The 19788-nt window shown below is 36.8% G+C and overlaps 1 protein-coding gene and 2 non-coding genes across 5 annotated transcripts in view; 2 read left to right on the plus strand and 1 right to left on the minus strand.

Annotated features, from left to right (window-relative positions):
* Positions 1–19788, minus strand: part of LOC132829655 (uncharacterized) — a 112067-nt gene that overhangs the window by 27251 nt on the left and 65028 nt on the right. For all 3 annotated transcript variants that reach the window (XM_060846993.1, XM_060846992.1, XM_060846994.1), the window contains 8 exons: positions 17909–18034; positions 16277–16378; positions 15622–15708; positions 14440–14507; positions 6523–6611; positions 5023–5060; positions 1619–1660; positions 401–444 (listed from right to left, as the gene is read on the minus strand). In XM_060846993.1, the coding sequence (XP_060702976.1) occupies positions 401–444; positions 1619–1660; positions 5023–5060; positions 6523–6611; positions 14440–14507; positions 15622–15708; positions 16277–16378; positions 17909–18034 (596 nt within the window). The remainder of the gene's footprint in view (positions 1–400; positions 445–1618; positions 1661–5022; positions 5061–6522; positions 6612–14439; positions 14508–15621; positions 15709–16276; positions 16379–17908; positions 18035–19788) is intronic.
* On the plus strand, positions 8164–8236 carry trnam-cau (transfer RNA methionine (anticodon CAU)). Its single transcript has one exon. It is a non-coding gene; the product is annotated as a tRNA-Met (tRNA).
* Positions 8285–8357, plus strand: trnam-cau (transfer RNA methionine (anticodon CAU)). The gene has a single exon. It is a non-coding gene; the product is annotated as a tRNA-Met (tRNA).

A 19788-nucleotide genomic window follows, 5' to 3' on the forward strand; every position in this document is an offset into this window, starting at 1 on the left:
TGTAAGCAAAGATTACATTTTTTTAAAAACTGTGTTTTAAGGGGGTTTGCTTAGTGTGTATATCTGGAACAGCATAATTAAGTCTGGTTTGGATAGACTGAGTTTTGTAGGGGTTCTTTATTCTATTCTTTGTTTCTCATTGTATAATTTTGTGAATAAAATTTTGTCTCTTTTAAAACCTGGTAGTCAATCTTAGCTATCATACTCCTAGTAATTTTCACTGTACACTTACCGAAACAAATTGCAAAGTTATGGTCCGGGCTGCCTGCTTAAGAACGTTTAGAGTTTTCTGGCCTAGTTCATAACACTAGTACACTGGCTTATTTTTTGAGTTCATTTCTGATTACCAGTTGGCTTACACGAGTGACTATCATATCTTTAATACAACTAAAATTATTACCTGATTGTATCATTCTTCATCAGTTCACTTGAAAGTGCTATTTCCTGAGTGGATGTAGAAAATAAAAGGATGAACAAAAACAGAATGAATTTTGGGTCAATAATTTAAACTAAATTGCACAATTCTAAATATTTATTTTCTTATTTAGAAACACATCTGCACATATCTTGTCAACATCTGAAAATCTCAACTAAGTTCACAAACTGTTAAAAACCTCTGGATTTTAAATTACAATGTTTTGAAAACCCTTATTAACATGTTGCGCTGCTTTGTCATTATCATCATGCTTGGAGATTTCTTTTTCTTAAAAGCTGCAACATGTACAGTTAATTTGAAGAATGCAATGGAAACATGAATTTTAGTCTCATCATATAGAAACTTAATGCAATTTATGAGTAACTCAATGGCAAGTGACTGTAGAACAGAAATACTATGACAGTGTTTGCATAAAATTGTTTTAAATATTAGCTTGAAAGTAATGCTGTTCAGAGTTTGTTGCAGAGTCACTGAAATTTTAAGGATGTTGAGTCAAAATTACACAGCAGCACAAAACGCAAAAACAACATTTGTATACCATTCATATCTTTGCAGAAAAGGCAACATATAGAAAATTAGAGCTTGACACTTCCTACGCTGTCCACAGTGATACTTCAAGAAAATAAGTTTCAGTTTAAACTAATTGTTTAGTTTTCCACAGTATTTTAAAAGGCAACTTTGTACAAATTGAGGTTTCTAATCATACCCCTTTAAATAAGCCATAAACGAATTGACAGAAGGTCTCGTTTAAATTGTCTCACCTTCCCAATGAGAGATCCCTTACTGTGAAACATTGTTTCATTACAATATATTCACCAATGCCCACCATGCTCCTGTCTATGAGGTCTGTCCCTCTCCAAAGAGAGCTCCTCAGCTCTCAGCTGCAGTGGTGTCAGTGTCATCTCCTGGAAATCAATCAGGAGGCATTCAAATAAGCATTAATCAAGGCTTAGCCCGAGTGCTAAACTCAGAGTTCTGACACCAAAACTCGCTGTTGACTGTACAACAACGTTATTAACAATGGATATGATGTTTGGCTAGCTCCATGTTAACCCAGTGCTGTGAAACATACACAGGGATTAAGTAATTACCTGACTAACCTAGTGTCTAATTAAAGTGAATTTTACATTAAATGTATACAAATTCTATTTAGTTAAACTTGCAAAGAAATATTTTAAATACCTTAACTTTCCCTTCTTTCTTTCTGGCTACAACTGTTTCATCCTGTTGGAGAATTAAAAATACAATTTAGTAAACTCAAAGAAAAAAGATAAAGATGATTAACAATCGAATAACAAGACACTTAAGACAGCACGCAAGTCCAAGTGTACTTCGATGTAAGGCATGGGATTTATATATTTTTAAAATTTCATTAATTTTTGATTTTTGGATTTTAAATCAGAAGAGATGAGCCTGTAGATACTTTTGTAGCCATGGTGATTGCTTTTAAAACACAGTATCGGAAAGAGACTTCTTGCTGAATAATGGGTATTTGTAACATTAAGAGAGTTTACCAGCAAACAAAGCAAACAGCATAGTGCAGCAGATTTTCAGATAGAAGATTTTGGAATTTTGGGGGAAGCACACTTAGGTTGGAAAGTAAGTATTTTAGTTTCAGTTTGGACAGCTTGCATAAGTCTTGGCTAAACCTGGATGTGTTAAACACATTCTCCTGACAAAGGGAGGTAATTTAAAACTGTTAAGACAGAGGATATCTCAGGATAAATAATTTAGTGCAGAAGTTTGAGACCGAAATGTTCGGTTAAAACTACAAAGAGCTTATTTGAAGCTCAGAAAATCTAAGTTCACTTGTAAGTCGTCTCCAGGATGAGGATATCAGATTTTCAACCAAAAAATTGAATCCACAGTTAAATTCAGCCCTAAGATGTGAAAGAGAAGGAAATTCTCCAATAAAGGTGTATTGTTGAGATTAATGGGACTGTATTTGACTTTGTGCTTTTACATTTCTGTTACATATAACTTTGTTTATTCTATTCTATCTTCCTTTCTTTTGCATACTAAACTTCAGAGCTTTATTATTCAACCTGAATCTACAGTAGTGATCATTTGCATTTCAGCAAAAGACCAACTTGTTAAATATCTAAAAAAAAAACCACAAGGTATTACCCATCAAGCCAAATTTCAGCCTGGGATCTGACTTATCCAGTAAGAACGTAGCTGGGATCATAAGAGTACAATTAACTAGAAATGCATCAGCAAATACTCTAACGCCATTTTTTTTATTCAATTCAAAGTGAATGTTTGAATATTCCACAGGGAAGAAAAAAAAATATCTTAATTGCATTATTACTTAACAAGGCACATAATTTGCACTTAAATAAATCAATATAATTTTCTTTCAGCATATCCATAGGGAAACATTTCCATAGAATGCTGATCTGCAGAAATGATGCTTTCACAGATTATGTTTTGAATTTAACCTGACTTCAATAGTAGACTAAATCCTCTAGCTCAATAGTTCTGAATAGGTGCAAATGTTGATCATTGCTGTTTTTAGAATTCTAAAAGAAATTTAGACAATCATATTACCCTTAAAACATATATGTTCTAATAAGATGATGAAGGGCTTTAGCCCGAAACGTCGAATCTCCTGCTCCTTGGATGCTGCCTGACCTGCTGCGCTTTAACCAGCAACACATTTTCAGCTCTAATAAGATGATGTCCAGTTTACATAATCACTCCAATTTACCTAATCTCTCCTCCTAGTTCAGTGATACATTCAACAATCAGATGGTCCTAATGTTTCCTTCTGTGACTCAACATCAAAGCTGGTATAACTTTATTCTGTGAAGACCTCGGGATGAAGTGTGGCTACGTTAAGGGTACTATATAAAAGTTTGCTGAAATTCTCTTAATGTAGTAATAGTGAGATAATAAGTGTATGCAATCTAATAGGTAATAAATAGGGATTTGCTAAATATTGACAGTCAAACACCATTTACATTTCTGGGTTGACTGGGGCACATTTCTGATTTAAGACATGCTCATTGTGAGTTATCAAGAGAAGATAATGTTTGATACAAGTTCACAGACTCAATCCTGAGGAATAATATACATTTCAATCACACAGAAGCCACCCAAAAGGTGTACTAATTTTTCCTGGTCTCCTCTGCTACAAAAGGAACGAGTGCAAAAAGAGATTTATTGAATTGCAACAATCTTGTGCTCCATTAACATCAATTAATATCATTTTCTACTGGAAGAGGTTGATTGTTAACAGGTAAAATAAAACTTAGATATGAATTTCAAATAAACAATAGTATGAATGAGTCAAGAAGTGCCCGCATTTGAAAGTTTGTTTGGTAGGTCCATTTGCAAAGCAGGAAACTCAGTATCTTATTTCATAATTGAAGATTAGAACTGTCATTGTTGTGAGCAATATTTTCAGGGTTAAACAATTATCTTTAGCATCACATTAGGTGCAAATTGGGTTCGTAAGCATCATCTCATGGATTGCTTGCATGCTTTGTGAATACTTTTTGAAGCAATTAAGGATAACCTCTCCCTTCTAACAATGAAAGCCTCTCTCTATGAACATGTGGTATCATCAGTGCTAGATCATATCCAATTCATCTGCAATTGTATACAAAGTCAAATCTGAATTTGAACAAACACTACTTTTTATTGTTATACAGGTAAGTACATTAGCCTAACTGTATTTCACAAAATTCTACAAACACCAAATCACCAAAGAACTTGCTTTTATGATGTTCATGGAGAGATGATTTCTGGCCATTAAAGAATGATTGTTTGTGATCAATATCAAATAACATTTTGCACTAACCTGAAGATGATAATAATGGGCTTCAGTTTCATATCTCACTTGCATTTGTATAGAAAATTAATACAATGAAATTTCTCAAGCATCATAAAACAAAATCTAACACTGAGACATATTAGTGCCAAGAGAAGGCGATAAAGTGCATTGTTTGGAGGAATAAAAAGTAGAGAGGTGGACATGTTTAGGGAGGGAATTCTAGAGCTTACGATTTTGGCAGCTAAAGGCATGGTCATCAACAGTATACTGATTAAAATGATGATGCTAAAGAGGCTAGAATTAAAAGAGCACAAATATATTAAATGATTGTGTGGCTGAAAGGGATAGGGATGGACCGTGGAGAGATTGAAAATAAGCATGAGAATCTCAAATTCAGGAGCCAGTCAACAAGGCAAGGCCCTTCAAGATGAAAGGAACTTGTTGACAGTTTCAATATAGACAACAGAATTTTATTTGACCTCAAATATACTCTAACCAGAAGTTTACTGACACACAAAGTACTATATATTCTGTCATGTCAGCTTTTATTGTGCGTTCATGGGCGTGGGCATGAAAACACAACTGTCTATGAAGCGAAAGTGTTGTCAAGAAGCTAACTCAATGTGATGATGATGTACAGCACATGAGTTGACTTAAATTACTCGTTCACAAACTAATTTCATGCACTATCTGACCAAATAAATCACACACTATTTAAGCAGAATCTCTAATTTTACTGATTGCTCAAAATTTATTGCTGAGAAATTTGAAACATTCTTGAAATGAAATGATAATATATACACCATACCTTCAGAACACTCTGGTCAGGTTTTCTGTTCAAAGTATCTGTTTTAGAAAGAGAAGATTTCAAACGTTTGGCATACAAACAATCTTCTTCTACCAGCTGATTTGTAAAAGAAATAACTGGACAATATTTTCCTAACACAGGTTCATTCACTCAAATACAACAGCATTAGAACCAATATTTTGGAAGTTGCTAGTTTTCAGGGAAAAATAGAGTCAAGAAGTCAAACAACCAGAGGTATATAGCAAAGAAACAGACCCTTCAGTCCAACTTGTCCATGCCGACCAGATATCCTAATTAAATCTAGTCCCATTTATAGAGTCAGAGAGAAGTACAGCATGCAAACAGACCCTTCGGTCCAACCTGTCCATGCCGACCAGATATCCAAATCTAGTCCCACCTACCAGCACCCAGCCCATATCCCTCCAAGCCCTTCCTATTCATTTATCCATCAAAATGCCTCTTAAATGTTGCAATTGTATCAGCCTCCACCACATCCGCTGGCAGCTCATTCCATACACGTATCACCCTCTGCGTGAAAAAGTTATCCCTTAGGTCTCTTTTATATCTTTCCCCTCTCACCCTAGACCTATGCCCTCTAGTTCTGGACTCCCCAAACCCAGGAAAAAGACTTTGTCTATTTATCCTATCATGGCTCATATCTCTCTGAACCCTTCCTATACATGTACCTTTTAAATGCTGTAATCATACTAGACTCCATCACTTCCTCTGATGTGAAAAAGTTGCCCCCTTAGGTCCCACTTATATCTTTTCTCATTCACCTTAAACCTAAGCCTTCTAGTTTTGGAGGGGCACCCTTCAGCCTCCAACCTATAGCTCAAACCCTCCAACCCTGGCAACATTCTCGCAAATCTTTTCTGTTCAAGTATCACAACATCCTTATAGGAGGGAGACTAAAACTGCACATAATATTCCAAAAGTGGCCGAACCAATGTCCTGCACAGGCACAACATGACCTCCCAACTCCTATGCTCAATGCACAAACCAATAAAGGCAAGCACACCAAATGCCTTTTTCATTATTCTATCAAGAAAATTGGAGTGCATTATTTCAAACTGGAAATAATTTTAATCCAGTGTATACCAATGGATAAGATTGTAGTGCGCTTTAGGTTAATGGTCACGTCAATGCTGATATTAATTCCTTATTTTATACATTCAATTTAATAGCTTATATAAGCATTCTAACCCCTCAAAATCATTGCACCTCATTTAAAATGGCAAGAGATCAATCAAAAAGGTCCTGTTTTCAAAGAATATAGTTTTGGAAAAGCCAGATTTGATAACATTGTTCCTGTAATTTCAAAATGGGCTATTCTTATTCTAAATTAATGATTTTTTCAAATTTGAATTTTTGTCACACAAACCCATTTTCTTTTAACATGATGCTGAATAACGTAGCAAGAAATCTGTGTTGAGGCAGCACCATTTTTCAGAATCTCAAGAACGATAGAAAAAGCATAACAGCAGTTAAAATACTCACCAGTTTGTTCCTGGTGGATATTAGACAGCTGTTTTCCTGTATTTTGATGCTTTCTTTCTTTTTTTCTGGTAATCTTCTTTAAGTTAAAACTAAAAAAAACCATACATTCCCTTCACAATTCTTAAAATTCCTCAACAATGCACTTACTGTTTTGTTGTTTAGAACAATTCTCCAAACAATGTTGAGAAGCATAATTTAAAGATAAACAGCAGATTAAACCAGTTTACGTATTATAAAACAAGCTTTAAAAAACCTGCATTCATCAATGCTACACATAAACCCATAAAATATGAAACGGAATCAGCACTGAAGACAATCTGGTACTCGAAAAGGTAATGTTTTTATCTAAGACATCATATAATTACAAGGCAAGGTCAATTTAGAAAACAGTATTTAATGCATAGGAAAATGTTTGCAATGTAAGTAAGAAACTATTTTATTGATTCGTTTTCAAAAAGTCTTAATTACACAAAATTAAATAATGAAGAATTTACTAAGAGCTTCTAAAAGTACCAATTCAGAGGAACCACCATTATCCAGACGGACAAGGGCAGGGAGTATTTCGTTTGGTTAATCGAATGTCAGATAATCAAATGCCAGATGACAATTCAGCCAAACATTGGGACCTTGCAATCTTGCCAAATAATTCGAAGTTTGTTTAATCAAATGCTGGGTAATCAAGGTTCCTCTTCACCATCAAAATTTTTTTTTTAAATGTTGGCTCTTGAAAGCTTCACACAGCTCTCTGTGAACGCTCTTATTTTCCATCTGGATTCAGTACTCAACATTGGTGTACATAAAAATTTTTCAACTGTGAAAAAAATGCAGCAATACATTTTTGTGTGGATTATGCTTGGCACAACAATACGAGTTGTCTAAAAACAGGAAGGATCACTCGTTATAAATCCATAGAGCAGGAACAAGGAGCAATTTAAGAGTAATAACTGTACATTCCAGCATTCCAGTAAGTATCTTCTATAAGCTTGAAACATATAAGCTTATTTTATACAGTGATCTTCTTATGGAATTTTAGTAGACCATCGGGGGAGGGAGTAACAGTGCTGAAGGAAGTGGGGGTCAGTGTTTGAGAGAAGGTGATGGTTTTGGAGGAGTGGGGGACTGTATTTGGGATGGGGTCGGCAATGCAAAACAAGCAAATGAAATGGGGAATGGGGCCCAATTGTTGTCATGTATGAAAAGTCAAATGGTGGATGAAAATATGGTTAGGGCAAATGCAAGGAAGAAAGAAATTCTACATTTATTTTTCAATCCGATTACTTATCACCATTAGAAATAGGAATGGGCCATTCAGCCCCTCAAACCTGTTCAGCTTTTCTAAAGATCATAGCTGGTTTGCACCTCAACTCCATCCAGCTGCGTTGGTTCGATATCCTTTTAGAATGTTGTCTAGAGTGTTGGTTACTTTAGCAGGTTTGGAATAATCCAAACCTCTATCATAGAGATGGTGAACAGGCTTTAGAAAGTTATTTTCCACTGAAATTTCAGCATCTGATCTGCTCTTGTAACCTGAGTATTTAAGTGACTGAGCTGAAAATGTGTTGCTGGTTAAAGTGCAGCGGGTCAGGCAGCATCCAAGGAACAGGAAATTCAACATTTCGGGCATTAGCCCTTCATCAGCTGGCCTTCTTAGCGCAGTAGGCAGTGCGTCAGTCTCATAATCTGAAGGTCCTGAGTTCAATCCTCAGCGAAGGCAAGTCCGCGGCCTTTGCCACCTTACGCATTATCTTTTTATTGTCAGCTGGCCTTCTTAGCGCAGTAGGCAGCGCGTCAGTCTCATAATCTGAAGGTCCTGAGTTCAATCCTCAGCAAAGGCAAGTCCGTGACCTTTGCCACCTTACGCATTATCCTACTATTTAAGTGACTGGTCCAATTCAGTTTTCAGAAAACTTCAGGATGTTAATAATGGGGATTTTAACCACAGTAGTGCCATTCCATGTCATGGGATAAATGGTCAGATTTGCTTTTGTTTGATTAAATCATTGTCTGGGACCTGTGCAGCATGAACGATGCTAGTCACGTATCAGTCCGAGCCTGAAAGTTGTCACAGACTTGTTACAAATGGATGCTGATTGCTTCAGTAGTGAACAGAATCATAAATGATGCTAAACATCAGCAAATATTCTTCCTTATGATTGAGGGGAAGACCATGAATGGAGTCCTTGGGCCGAGAACACCACCCTGAGGACCGTGTGCAGTGATGTCTTGGGACTGAGACAACTGACTTCCAACACACAAAACCATCTTCAATTTCACCATATATGACTCCAAATGAGGAAGCATTAACCCCATCAAATGCCCAATTACTCAAGTTTTACTGGGGCTCCTTGATGCCACACTTTTATTCAAATATCTTCTTAGTCAAGAGCAATCACCTTCACACAAACTTCTCTTGTTCAGTTCATTCTCCACATTTATTCCAAAGCTGTAATGAGATTAGGAGCTAAATGACTCTGGCAGAACCCAAACTGCCTGTCAATAAACAAATAAGTAAGTGGCAGCTAGCATTTTCAACAACACCGTCCATCACTGTGCTTATCGACAGTAAACTAAATGAATCGATTGGGATTGTCCTCCTTTTTGTGGACAGGATACAACTGGGCAATTTTCCACAGTACAGCGTGTACAGTTCTGAAGCACAAGTCCTCAGCACTAATGCTAAAACAGAGTGAGTAACTGTAGCCTTTACAGGATCTCATGCCTTCAGCTATTCCTCAACAATGTGTGCAATAAATCGAATAGGCTAAAAGCTGCAATCCTTGTAAGCAGCAGAGGTGGACCATCCAGGGCATTTCTTGCTGTGATGGTCACACATACTTCAGTCTTCCCTTTTGCAGTGGTGCACTGGAGTTTCCCCATGGTTGAGGATATGACTGCTGAGCTCAGGTCTAATTCTTTGGTTGAGGAATTGCTTAGTTCTGATGACTGAATGCCATTTCCATTGTTTGTCATTCATGTTGTCATCTCAACATAAGGCATACCTAGTGCTACTCGTGGCACATCCTCCTCACACTTCATTGAAACAGGATTGCTTCCTTGGTTTGACAGTAATGCTGCAGTGGGGGATATATTGGACCATATATCATAAAAGGTAGTTAAATATAATCCTGCTGATGGCCCACAGCATTTCATGGAAGCCCAGTTTGAAATTGCTAGATCTGTTCGAAATCTATTCTATTTCACACAATCGCAGTACCAGTTAAACAATGGAGAGCATCTTCAATGTGAGGACAGAACTTCATCTCTGCCAAGCCCATGTAGTGTTCATTCTAACCAACGGTGTCATGGACAGATGCATCTGCAAAAGGAAGACTGGTGAGTTGGTGGTCAAGGAAGTTTCTCCTTCTTGCTGGTTTCCTCACTAACTGCACAGATCCGGCTCAGTATCTATGTTCTTTATGACTCAACCCCTAGTCAGTATTCGTGCTACAAAGTCAATCTTGGTGACATGTATAGAGGTCCACACCTAGATGACATTCTGTATCTTGTCCACACTCAATGCATCTTCTTCCAAAGGGTGCTCAAAGTAAAACAGTACAGATTTGTTGGCTGAAAGGAGGAATGGTAGGTGGCAATCAACTGGAGAGCTCCTTAACTATGTCTGACCTGATGCTACAAGACTTCATGATGTTTGGAGCTGAAAATGTGTTGCTGGAAAAGCGCAGCAGGTCAGGCAGCATCCAAGGAACAGGAGATTCGACGTTTTGGGGAAGAAGGGCTTATGCCCGAAACGTTGAATCTCCTGTTCCTTGGATGCTGCCTGACCTGCTGCGCTTTTCCAGCAACACATTTTCAGCTCTGATCTCCAGCATCTGCAGACCTCACTTTCTCCTCCTTCACGATGTTTGGAGTCAAGGATGGGGATTTCTAAGGAAACTCTCTCCTGACTGTATGAAACTGTGCTGCCACAACTCTGGGAAACACAGAGGAACTTCAATTATCCTGCATTCGATTATCTAAATTTCTGATTATCCAGCAAGATCGCAAAGTCATGATGCTTGGCTTAACTATGTTATCTGGCATTCGATTATCCGCAATTCAATTAGCCAAATGAAATACTCTCTGTCCATGTCCTTCCGTAAGGTTCCTTTGTACAGATGATCTATCCAGCCAGTATGTTAGAACATATGCAGGGGTGATAACCACAATGTTGGAGTCATAGTCTGTGAATCATGTCTTGTTTCAGTTGCTCGACTAGTCTGTCTGACATTATTTCCAATTTTGACAAAAGCAACTGGATAATATGAAGGAGGATTTTGTGGAGTCAATAATACTAGGCATGACTTCGCTCAAATGTTGACATATTTCACATCTTTAGATGTTCACTTTTATCAAGGTTCATGTTTCAGCCTCTTCCAACATAGCATGCCAAATTACAAACTTAATAATTATTTTCTCAAAACCTCTCTACTTTCACTCAGCCCAATGTGGAACAATTCGTCATGTTTGGAGAATAAATTATTGGTCATTCCTACTCTAGCTTTGATCTTTTTAGAACAGTAAGAACCACCTTCTAGCAAAATGCTTCCAGGTACTTCAATTATTCCAATTGTTAAGCATTTTTCTTGTCCTCTGCTATTCCTCCATTATTTCTTCAACTCTTACCAACATTTCTCTTCCTTGCATTAATTTTCATTGTGAACTTTCAGCACTTCATTCATCCTATCCATTAGTATTTGAAGATTATCCATTGTACTAGACATGACAGCTTAGATGTCTACAGCAACTGACTTCCTACTTTCATGTCTTTCTGTACTTTTTTTTGTAATTCTTTTATCATGGCTAGACTATGAATTGTGTAATGTGGTTCTGGATGGAGCGGGTCAACTGGAGACATTGTAACAGCAATGAAAAAGTTCTCAGAATGATAGAAGTGGAAAGATTGTTTTCTTAGTATTACCAACAAAAGGCAATGAACTTAGATTAATCATATTCCAAGGTATAAGAACCTGATTAAGGTAGTTACTGAGAGAATTCAGACCGACAGAGAGAGGGAAAAAGAAAATAAAAATATTAGACAATTTGAAAGTGGAAATGAACAAGCAAATGAGAAGGAAAATACTAGATCACAAGGAGTGGAGAAACTCAGCAGGTCTAGCAACATCTGCAGAGAGAAAACAAAGTTAATGTTTCAAATCCAAACAAGTTCAGTTTCTGCATGTTTCAGATCTCCAATATTCATACGTCTTTGTTTTATAAAGGACTGAGAAATGATCCTTAGGCAAATGACGACAACTGACATATTTGTAATGAGTTTCCCATACAATAAGACTCTGACAAAGGTGTTTTCAGCATAATTTGAAAAAAATAATGCTGCTATGCAGAACAGCAATCTTGAATACACAACCTAATGTGGTTTCTGATTTGATTTCTCGGTTAGAAATGCATACACATATCTGCAGAATACAACAGGGAAGAGATAATTCTATGATTCATTTTGACTGTGCCAAGAAAATATATTTTGCGAAGTGAAGATAACAGAGAAGTGGCACAAATGCAGACTCCACAGATTTTTCAATTATCATTTCAGATCAGAATGAAATTAGGGAATACTTTCTTCAGTGTGGAATCATCCGAAGACTAGTACAGCACAACAGTCTTCTCAGTCCACCTGCACTGGCACATAATGCCTTTTCTCAAGTAAAAACCTTTTGCCTCCATGTGGTCTGTATCCCTCCATTCCATGCCTGTTCATGTATCTGTCAAGATGCCCCTTAAATATTGCTATTGCATCCACTTCTACTATTTCCTCTGACAGCACCTTCTAGGCATTTACAACCCTCTGCATAAAAAAAGTATTGCCTAACATCTCATTTAAACCTTTCCCTTTTTACCTTAAACCTATGCTCCTAAGTAATTGATATTTCTAACTTAGGGAAAAAAAAGACTTTGACCATCCATTTCATCCATCCCTGTCATAATTTTGCCAATCTCCATCAGGTTGTGTCTCAGCCTCCAACATTCGATTTGACCAATCTCTCTTCTTTAATCCAGACCCCGCTCCTCGGGTAATTATCTGGAAGCTCATGCTGCAGCTGCGACAGTTCCAAGTGTCCACTGATTACATATCATAGTAATTAATGTGAAAGCCAAGCTTGTGAGATCAAAGGTTTAAACAAATGATAGAAGGTTGACAAAAACACAATACTGAACAACCTCATTTTCAGAATGTCAATTATCTGAACGAGATCTCAAGGGCCCTTAAAAACATTACATCAAAGGGGTGTTACCGACACTGGTGTGACGACCGCAATGAGGAAATCTGAGCGCATCAGTAAGGAGGGTGATGAGTTGACTGTAACAGCATATAGGATTTTAAATGTTCTAGTGTTTATGGCATGGGACAGGGGGGTGGTTTGAAGGATGGTCAGAAGAGCATTTCAGTAAGCAAATAAGATTGCAAATGAATGGATAGGATTTCACCTGGACTGAAATGATGAGAGCGTTGTCAAAACTGCGATGAGAATTTTGAATATTCTGTTTCAATTTGAAAGCTGGTGAATGAAATGAAATCAGGATGACTAAGGCGTTTGTATTGGGTGATGAAATGTTTGGTTTTAGTATTTCCAGTGTTTTAATTGCAGGAAATTATGACCAAGCAAAATTGCCAAAAATATCCATACTTACTAAATTGTAACTCATGTTAAGATAGTAAATATTTAAAATTAAACATTACTTCACATGAGATAGAATTACTTTGACTCTTATACCTGCTGTGAGGCATAATGTTGCATCTAAAGATATATTCGTCCAAAACTGACAAAATTATGGGCAGCACTTTGATTCCAACTTCAGGCAACTGACCATGTAAAGTGTGCACATTCTCCACGTGACTTCGTGGGTTTCTTGCGAGTATTCCAGTTTCCTCCCACAAGCAAAAGATGTGCAGGTTAGGTGAATTGGGCATGCTAAATTGCCCATAGTGCTCAGGGATGTGTAGGTTAGGTGCATTAGTCAAGGGTAAATATAGGATTGTAGGGGAGTGGATCTGGGTGAGTTAGTCTTTGGAGGGTCAGTGTGGACCTGTTGGGCTGAAGGGCCTGATCCCATACTGTAGGGGTTCTATGATTCCATGAAAATTGATGCCAACAATATACATTTAATAGATGCCTCATCTGAAGAGTACATGAAGCTGTGATTGCAGCAGTGGAGCAAAGAAACATAAGCATCTCAAGCAACAGTGACTGGATATTTTCTTCGAAAAATAATAACCGACCTCCACCTCAATGAATTTTATTTACACAATAAGTGATTTTCTTTGTAAAATATCATAAACTTTTAAGCAATATCCAATGTTTGTACCCATTTTATCGATTGAATGAAATAAAAACTCTGTTACCATGCATTTTTTACATAATTATGTTCAGTACAGCTTTCTGTATGATCAGATTAGTTATCCTAATAAAATATTCCCCACCTGTCTCATTCATATAATTGAGTTTGTTCTATACTTGTGAGTGATTCAAATCCATGGGAACTGCTAATAATGACACACCTCAGTGGTTGCTGGAAACAAGAAATGCTGGAGATTACAGCAAGTCAGACAGGATCCATGGAGAGAGAGCAAGCTAACATTTCTCAGCCCAAAACTGCCACTCCAGGATGTTTCTGACAGTGAATGAGAAAAAAGCAATTGTAAAGACAACTTATTAAACTATTCTTGCCAATCACACTCCCAAAACTATCAAAACTATTAAAAGTTAAGAATTTTTGGGACAAAAGTCTGGAGTCAACTTATTAATATGGTAGATGGCAACAAGCAATAGGTTGATAAGCGAACTCTTTTTCTTACATTTATACTTCTTACTGCATAAAGAACATGAGCAGATGGGCACAAGAAAACTTTCATGCATAAAACTAATAAAAGTAAGTAAAGTGAAATATGTTAACTGAACTTGCCTGCAAGATGATGCCTTAGTTTCTTGATTATGGCGTGTTTTATTTCTCTTTGGCTTTGAACATTCAATCTGCAACAGATGTAGAAAGAACATGTGAAATTATGTAAATGGGTTGCTAATTTATTCTTACATAAAATCAGAAAATAGGAACAGGAGTAGATCATTGTTTTTATAATGTCTACAATTCCAAATATTTTGTCCAAACATATCTGGTTACTCTGGATGGAAGTTTGCTCACTGAGCTGGAAGGTTAGTTTTCAGATGTTTCATCACCATATTAGGTAACATCATCAGTGAGCCTCCAGTGAAGCACTGGTGATAGTGACCTGCTTTCTATTTGTGTGTTTAGGTTTCCTTGGATTGATGAAGTCCTTTCCGGCGGCGAGGTCATTTCCCACAGTGATGTTATTTTCAGTCCTTTTGCTTCTCAGAGGGTGGTAAATGGGTCCAGATCAATGTGCTTGGCAATAAAGTTTGCATTGGGATGCCATGTTTCTAGGAATTTTCATGCGTGTCTCTCCACAAGAACTCTATCAACAAACACATCGATCTGGTCCCCATCTACCATCCTCTGAGAAAAGGGATCGGGCATGACATCACTACAAAAAATGACATCACCAATTCAAGGAAACCTAAACACATAAATAGAAAGCGGAACACTAACACCAGCGCTTTACCGGAGGCTCACTGATGATGTTACCTAGTACGGTGACGAAATGTCTGAAAACGAACCTAACAGCTCAGCAAGCAAACATACATACATCCAGAACCTCAACCTGAGCTACAAATCTTCTCAAAGCATGCTAATATCCGGTTCCTGTCACAGTTGAGACAGCTGATACATTTTTCATACAGTCAGGAGACTGTGAAGCAACAAAAAAGCTCTTTACAAGATGAGAGAGTGAGAATAATTTTTGAGAGACATTAAACCATGTTACCACAATGAGTGAATCACAAACAAATGAATGATAACCTGTAGGGTCTGTATACTACATTCTCCACAGAAGAATGATCAAAAGTGTCGAACCAAGACTATGATCTTTTCAGCCGTTTTGATTGAAGTCTTCTACTTTTAACTGAACGAGTTCAAATCATTTACCATAGTTGCAAATGCTTCACAGAAGTCAATGTTAAATGGCAGTTTGTAGGATTTAAGGAAAAGTCAACTTAAGATATAACTTACTGTTTTTTGCCGCGAGTCCTGAATAATGTCCACTTTCCATATGCACCCTATACAGTCTGGGGTAAGACAGCCTAAACCCAAAATGTCCTAAAAATTGAAAGAAAAATTACAAGTGGTAAACTGTGGAACCTGCATTTTATTTAATTATTAAATCACATCAGGAAGTAAGGGTATACAATCAGAGAGTCTCACAGATTGGAAACAGACCCTTCAGTCCAAATCATCCATGCTGACCAGACATCCTAATCTGACATACTTTCATTTGCCAGCACTTGGCCCATATCAATCTAAACTCTTCCAATTCATATACCTGTGCAGATATCTTTTAAATATTGTGATTGTATGCGCCTCCACCACTTCCTCCGGCAGCTCAGTCCATACATTTACCACTTTCTGCATAAAAAAGTTACCCTGCAGGTTCTTTGCAAATCTTTTCCCTCTCACCTTAAACCTATGTCCTTTAGTTTTAGCTATTCACCCTAAACATGCTCCTGATGATTTTATAAACCTCTCTAAGTCAACTCTCAGCCTCTGATGGTCCAGGAAAAAAAAAGCTGCAGCCTATTCAGCCTCTCCCTGTAACTCAAATACTCATCTTCAAAGTATTGAACACTCATGCTCTCAAAAATAGTGCAACATATATTACAATACAAACTTTTTCTACTTTATCTTGGAGTTCTTTAATTTTGCAGCGTTTCCAGCAGTATAAATGGTACTCAATACGGCAATTGTCACTGCAGTGCACTCGAACAAACCCCTGCAAATACAGAAAAGTGAATCTATAAGTTCCACAAGCTACAGAAAAGCACCATGTATAGGCCAAAATACTAAACTTAAATCTACAAGCATGAAAATTTAATCCAGAGTAAAGAACTAGAATACTTGCCAATTACAGAAATCCAAATGCAACAATAATGTGGAATGTTAAAAATAAGAATATACAAACTATAATAGTTCATAGAATGAACGACATTTCATGAAGAACTATTCCTGGTTCAATAATTTGAAAAGACATCTTGTTCTGTAAGTCCAACTGTGCGGACCCCATCCCCTCTTATCAAAGTCATCTGCAGTTGCAAGCATGAGCAATGGATAATTCAAATAAATATGGAAAATTCTGAGAGGCTGAAGTAAATGTTCATTAGAGGTTCTAGCTAACATCTAACTTAGTCTCATAGTACATGATAAGAATGCTCAGTACTAAAATGGAAATTTACTCTGTTCTCCAACATAAACATCTTTAAATGGCCCCAAAAGGGTAATCAATAACAAGTAATACAGCCCATGAAAAAAAAGGTAAAGAAAAGTCAACACACTGTGCAATATGTTTATGAACCACACTATCCCAAATGCATGCTCTGTCAGGTGGAAGCACATAGATGTAGCCCAAATGTCCCACAAATGAAGAAGCCATTCCTGCTGTTTCTGATCAATTACCATTGATCGTTCCTGTCAAGCATGTTTGTGCAACCATCAGGTGAGGTTTTAGTACTTAACTGACACGCCCTCTATACTTGAGTTGTTTACATAAGAAGAATGGTCATAAGGGAAAAGTACCAAAAGACAGCCAGCAGCTTCTAAAGAGAAGTAAACGGATAGAAGCTGCTTTGTTATCAGGGGCAAAAGAAATTACGTCAAAAAAAAACAAAAGGCAAGTTGACTTTTTGCCAAATGAGTTGCTTTCTATTTTGAACTGCAAGAAGGGGAGAGAGCTACAAATTATTGGATGTGTTTCTGAAGTTGGCTCAGAATTTTCTTCACACCAAGAAACAAATGACAGCCCTGTATTCACAATCCACATAGCTGAAGAATAGTGCAACTGTGTCAAAATTTTAGTTGGAATTGAAAACAACCTTCCTGAAGATTTAATTCAAATCAATGGTGAGCATTCACCTTCAGATAACAAAACTTCAAATTATTATATCGACAAAAACATGAACAAATCTAAATTAACAATTTAGTAATCTTGAGAGTATTGTTCTATTTAAATGTTACAAATCAATTGCCCAAACAGTAAACCCAATACTACTCAATAGTGTACAACATCATAATTCATCTGAAGTCCACCAACCATTAGATCGAACCACAATAGTGTTAAATAGCTCAAACAATGTGAGTGGTCCTGACTTAAACATTATCTGTTTCTATCCTCACAGAAGCTGTCAAACTTGCTACTTAATTCCAGCATTTTCGGTTTTTAATGCTAATTATACTGTTCACTTTTTTTAAGAGTTCAACAGAAGCATCTTTATTGCATGCAAACTGCACATAAATCAAATAATTTTACCTTAAAGTCAGGATCAGATGCATAAATTTCCCGTTTTTTATTATAGGTATAACAGAATTCATAATGGCAGATAGCTTCAGGCCGTGGGTAACACAAGCATTCTTTAAGAAGGGACCTCAATAGCTCCTAGGTTAAAATAAATGGCAATAATTGAACAAAAAATTAAACCAACTAAAATCATTGTTAGTTTTAGACATACAAAAAAAAATTTAATAAATTCTGGAATAAAGAGCTTCTGAAAAGAGGTGGTTTGAATATCTCATCAGCATTGCAATTATCCATAACTTGTGCTCAAATGCACCAATTCAACAGCTTATTCAGAATCCTCATGAGTCAAATGTGTTAATACTGCCTTATATTGTGTATAAGCAAATGTATTTTAATTTATTCCAATGTGACAAATAATAAAATGTTATTTATTCTTTAATGGGATGTGGACATCACCAAGGCCAATATTTGCTGATCATCCCTAACTTTTCTTGAAAGGTGTGTTGTGCTCATTCATGTCAGAAGGCAATTAAGAGTCAATGACAGGGTTATGGGTTTGAAGTTACATGTAGACAAGATCAGGAAATTTACTCTTCTGTTCTCCAATATAAATATGTCAACTGGCCTAAAAGGGCAGTCAATACTTAGTTTCCCGAATGCTTCTCAAATCTTTCAAATCATGACTTTACTAATCAACATAATTGAAATTCGAACCGTTATCCATGATAGGACTGAACAGGAGTTTCCACAGCATGAGTATGAATCTCTGGTTTACTAGTCCAGTGACATTACAATTTTATCACTGTGTCGCCATTTGAATTGTTTTTCATTTCTCTCCATCCTTTTTCCCAGAAGACATGAAATATCCTTATTTAAGATTAGCATCAGAAATTATTTAGGTCTTACAGCAGATCTTGATCACTGTCCAATGCTCTCTGATCATCTTCCCGAATAACGCAATGGGCAGTTTGCCACCGATCCACATAAATATAAATGTAATTGATACATGTAGGCAATCACTATTATAATGTATTTCATTTTTTGTATCAACATGCAGTTTCTTCTCCATTTCTGTATGCATTGCACTAAATTTCATTTGTTTAGAGTTCTTCCGATAAATTCACAGTTTTGTTATTTTCCATGCTCAATTAACAACCACCCTCTTCTCTATCATACATCAGCGTTCAGTTTCTCAAAAGCATAAATTTCTCTATTAGCTGGGGCACTGAAGCAGAGTAGATGATAGCCACAGCCCCATGACATGCTGCATGGCAAGTTTGCCATCAGCAAAAAAAAATCACAAGGTCATCCATTTCTGTGACACAAGCAAGGAAAATCTACAGTTGACCAGAATTAGAGTCTGTACATAGACAGAATGCCAATCAAGAGTCTGGAGACTGAGCTTAAACAGTGACAGCCCTATAAAGGTTAATTGCACGAGTTGAACATTATTTTCTATTCCGAGTTCAAAAGATTACTCCTGACGATTCAGGATTCAGAAGCAAAAATATTTCCACTGAAATCAAGCAACCCATGAGATACTGTTCATATAGTGGAAATTTGCAAACCTGCCCTTAAAAAGGTAACACAGCGTCCTCATTAATATATGCAAGGCGCTCAATGCTTCATTTGGGTGGTTAGTTGCAACACATATTGATCCACAAATCTAATAGTGGCCAAACACAAATTCAGACTGAATGGATCTATCCCAATTCGAAATCTGTCACTGTAACCTGCGTGAGTAATAGATAGAATGCATATCGGTTTCGAGTTTGATCTGACAAGTCTCTTAAACAGACGCCAAAATGCACTCTCCCCATCAAAGAGAAATGATAGTCATATTGTCTTTATATTCACACAAGTACTATGAATAAAAACAAACACTCTTTCAA

Source organism: Hemiscyllium ocellatum, chromosome 29 (genome assembly GCF_020745735.1).
Source record: "Hemiscyllium ocellatum isolate sHemOce1 chromosome 29, sHemOce1.pat.X.cur, whole genome shotgun sequence".
Taxonomy (NCBI): Eukaryota; Metazoa; Chordata; class Chondrichthyes; order Orectolobiformes; family Hemiscylliidae; genus Hemiscyllium; species Hemiscyllium ocellatum.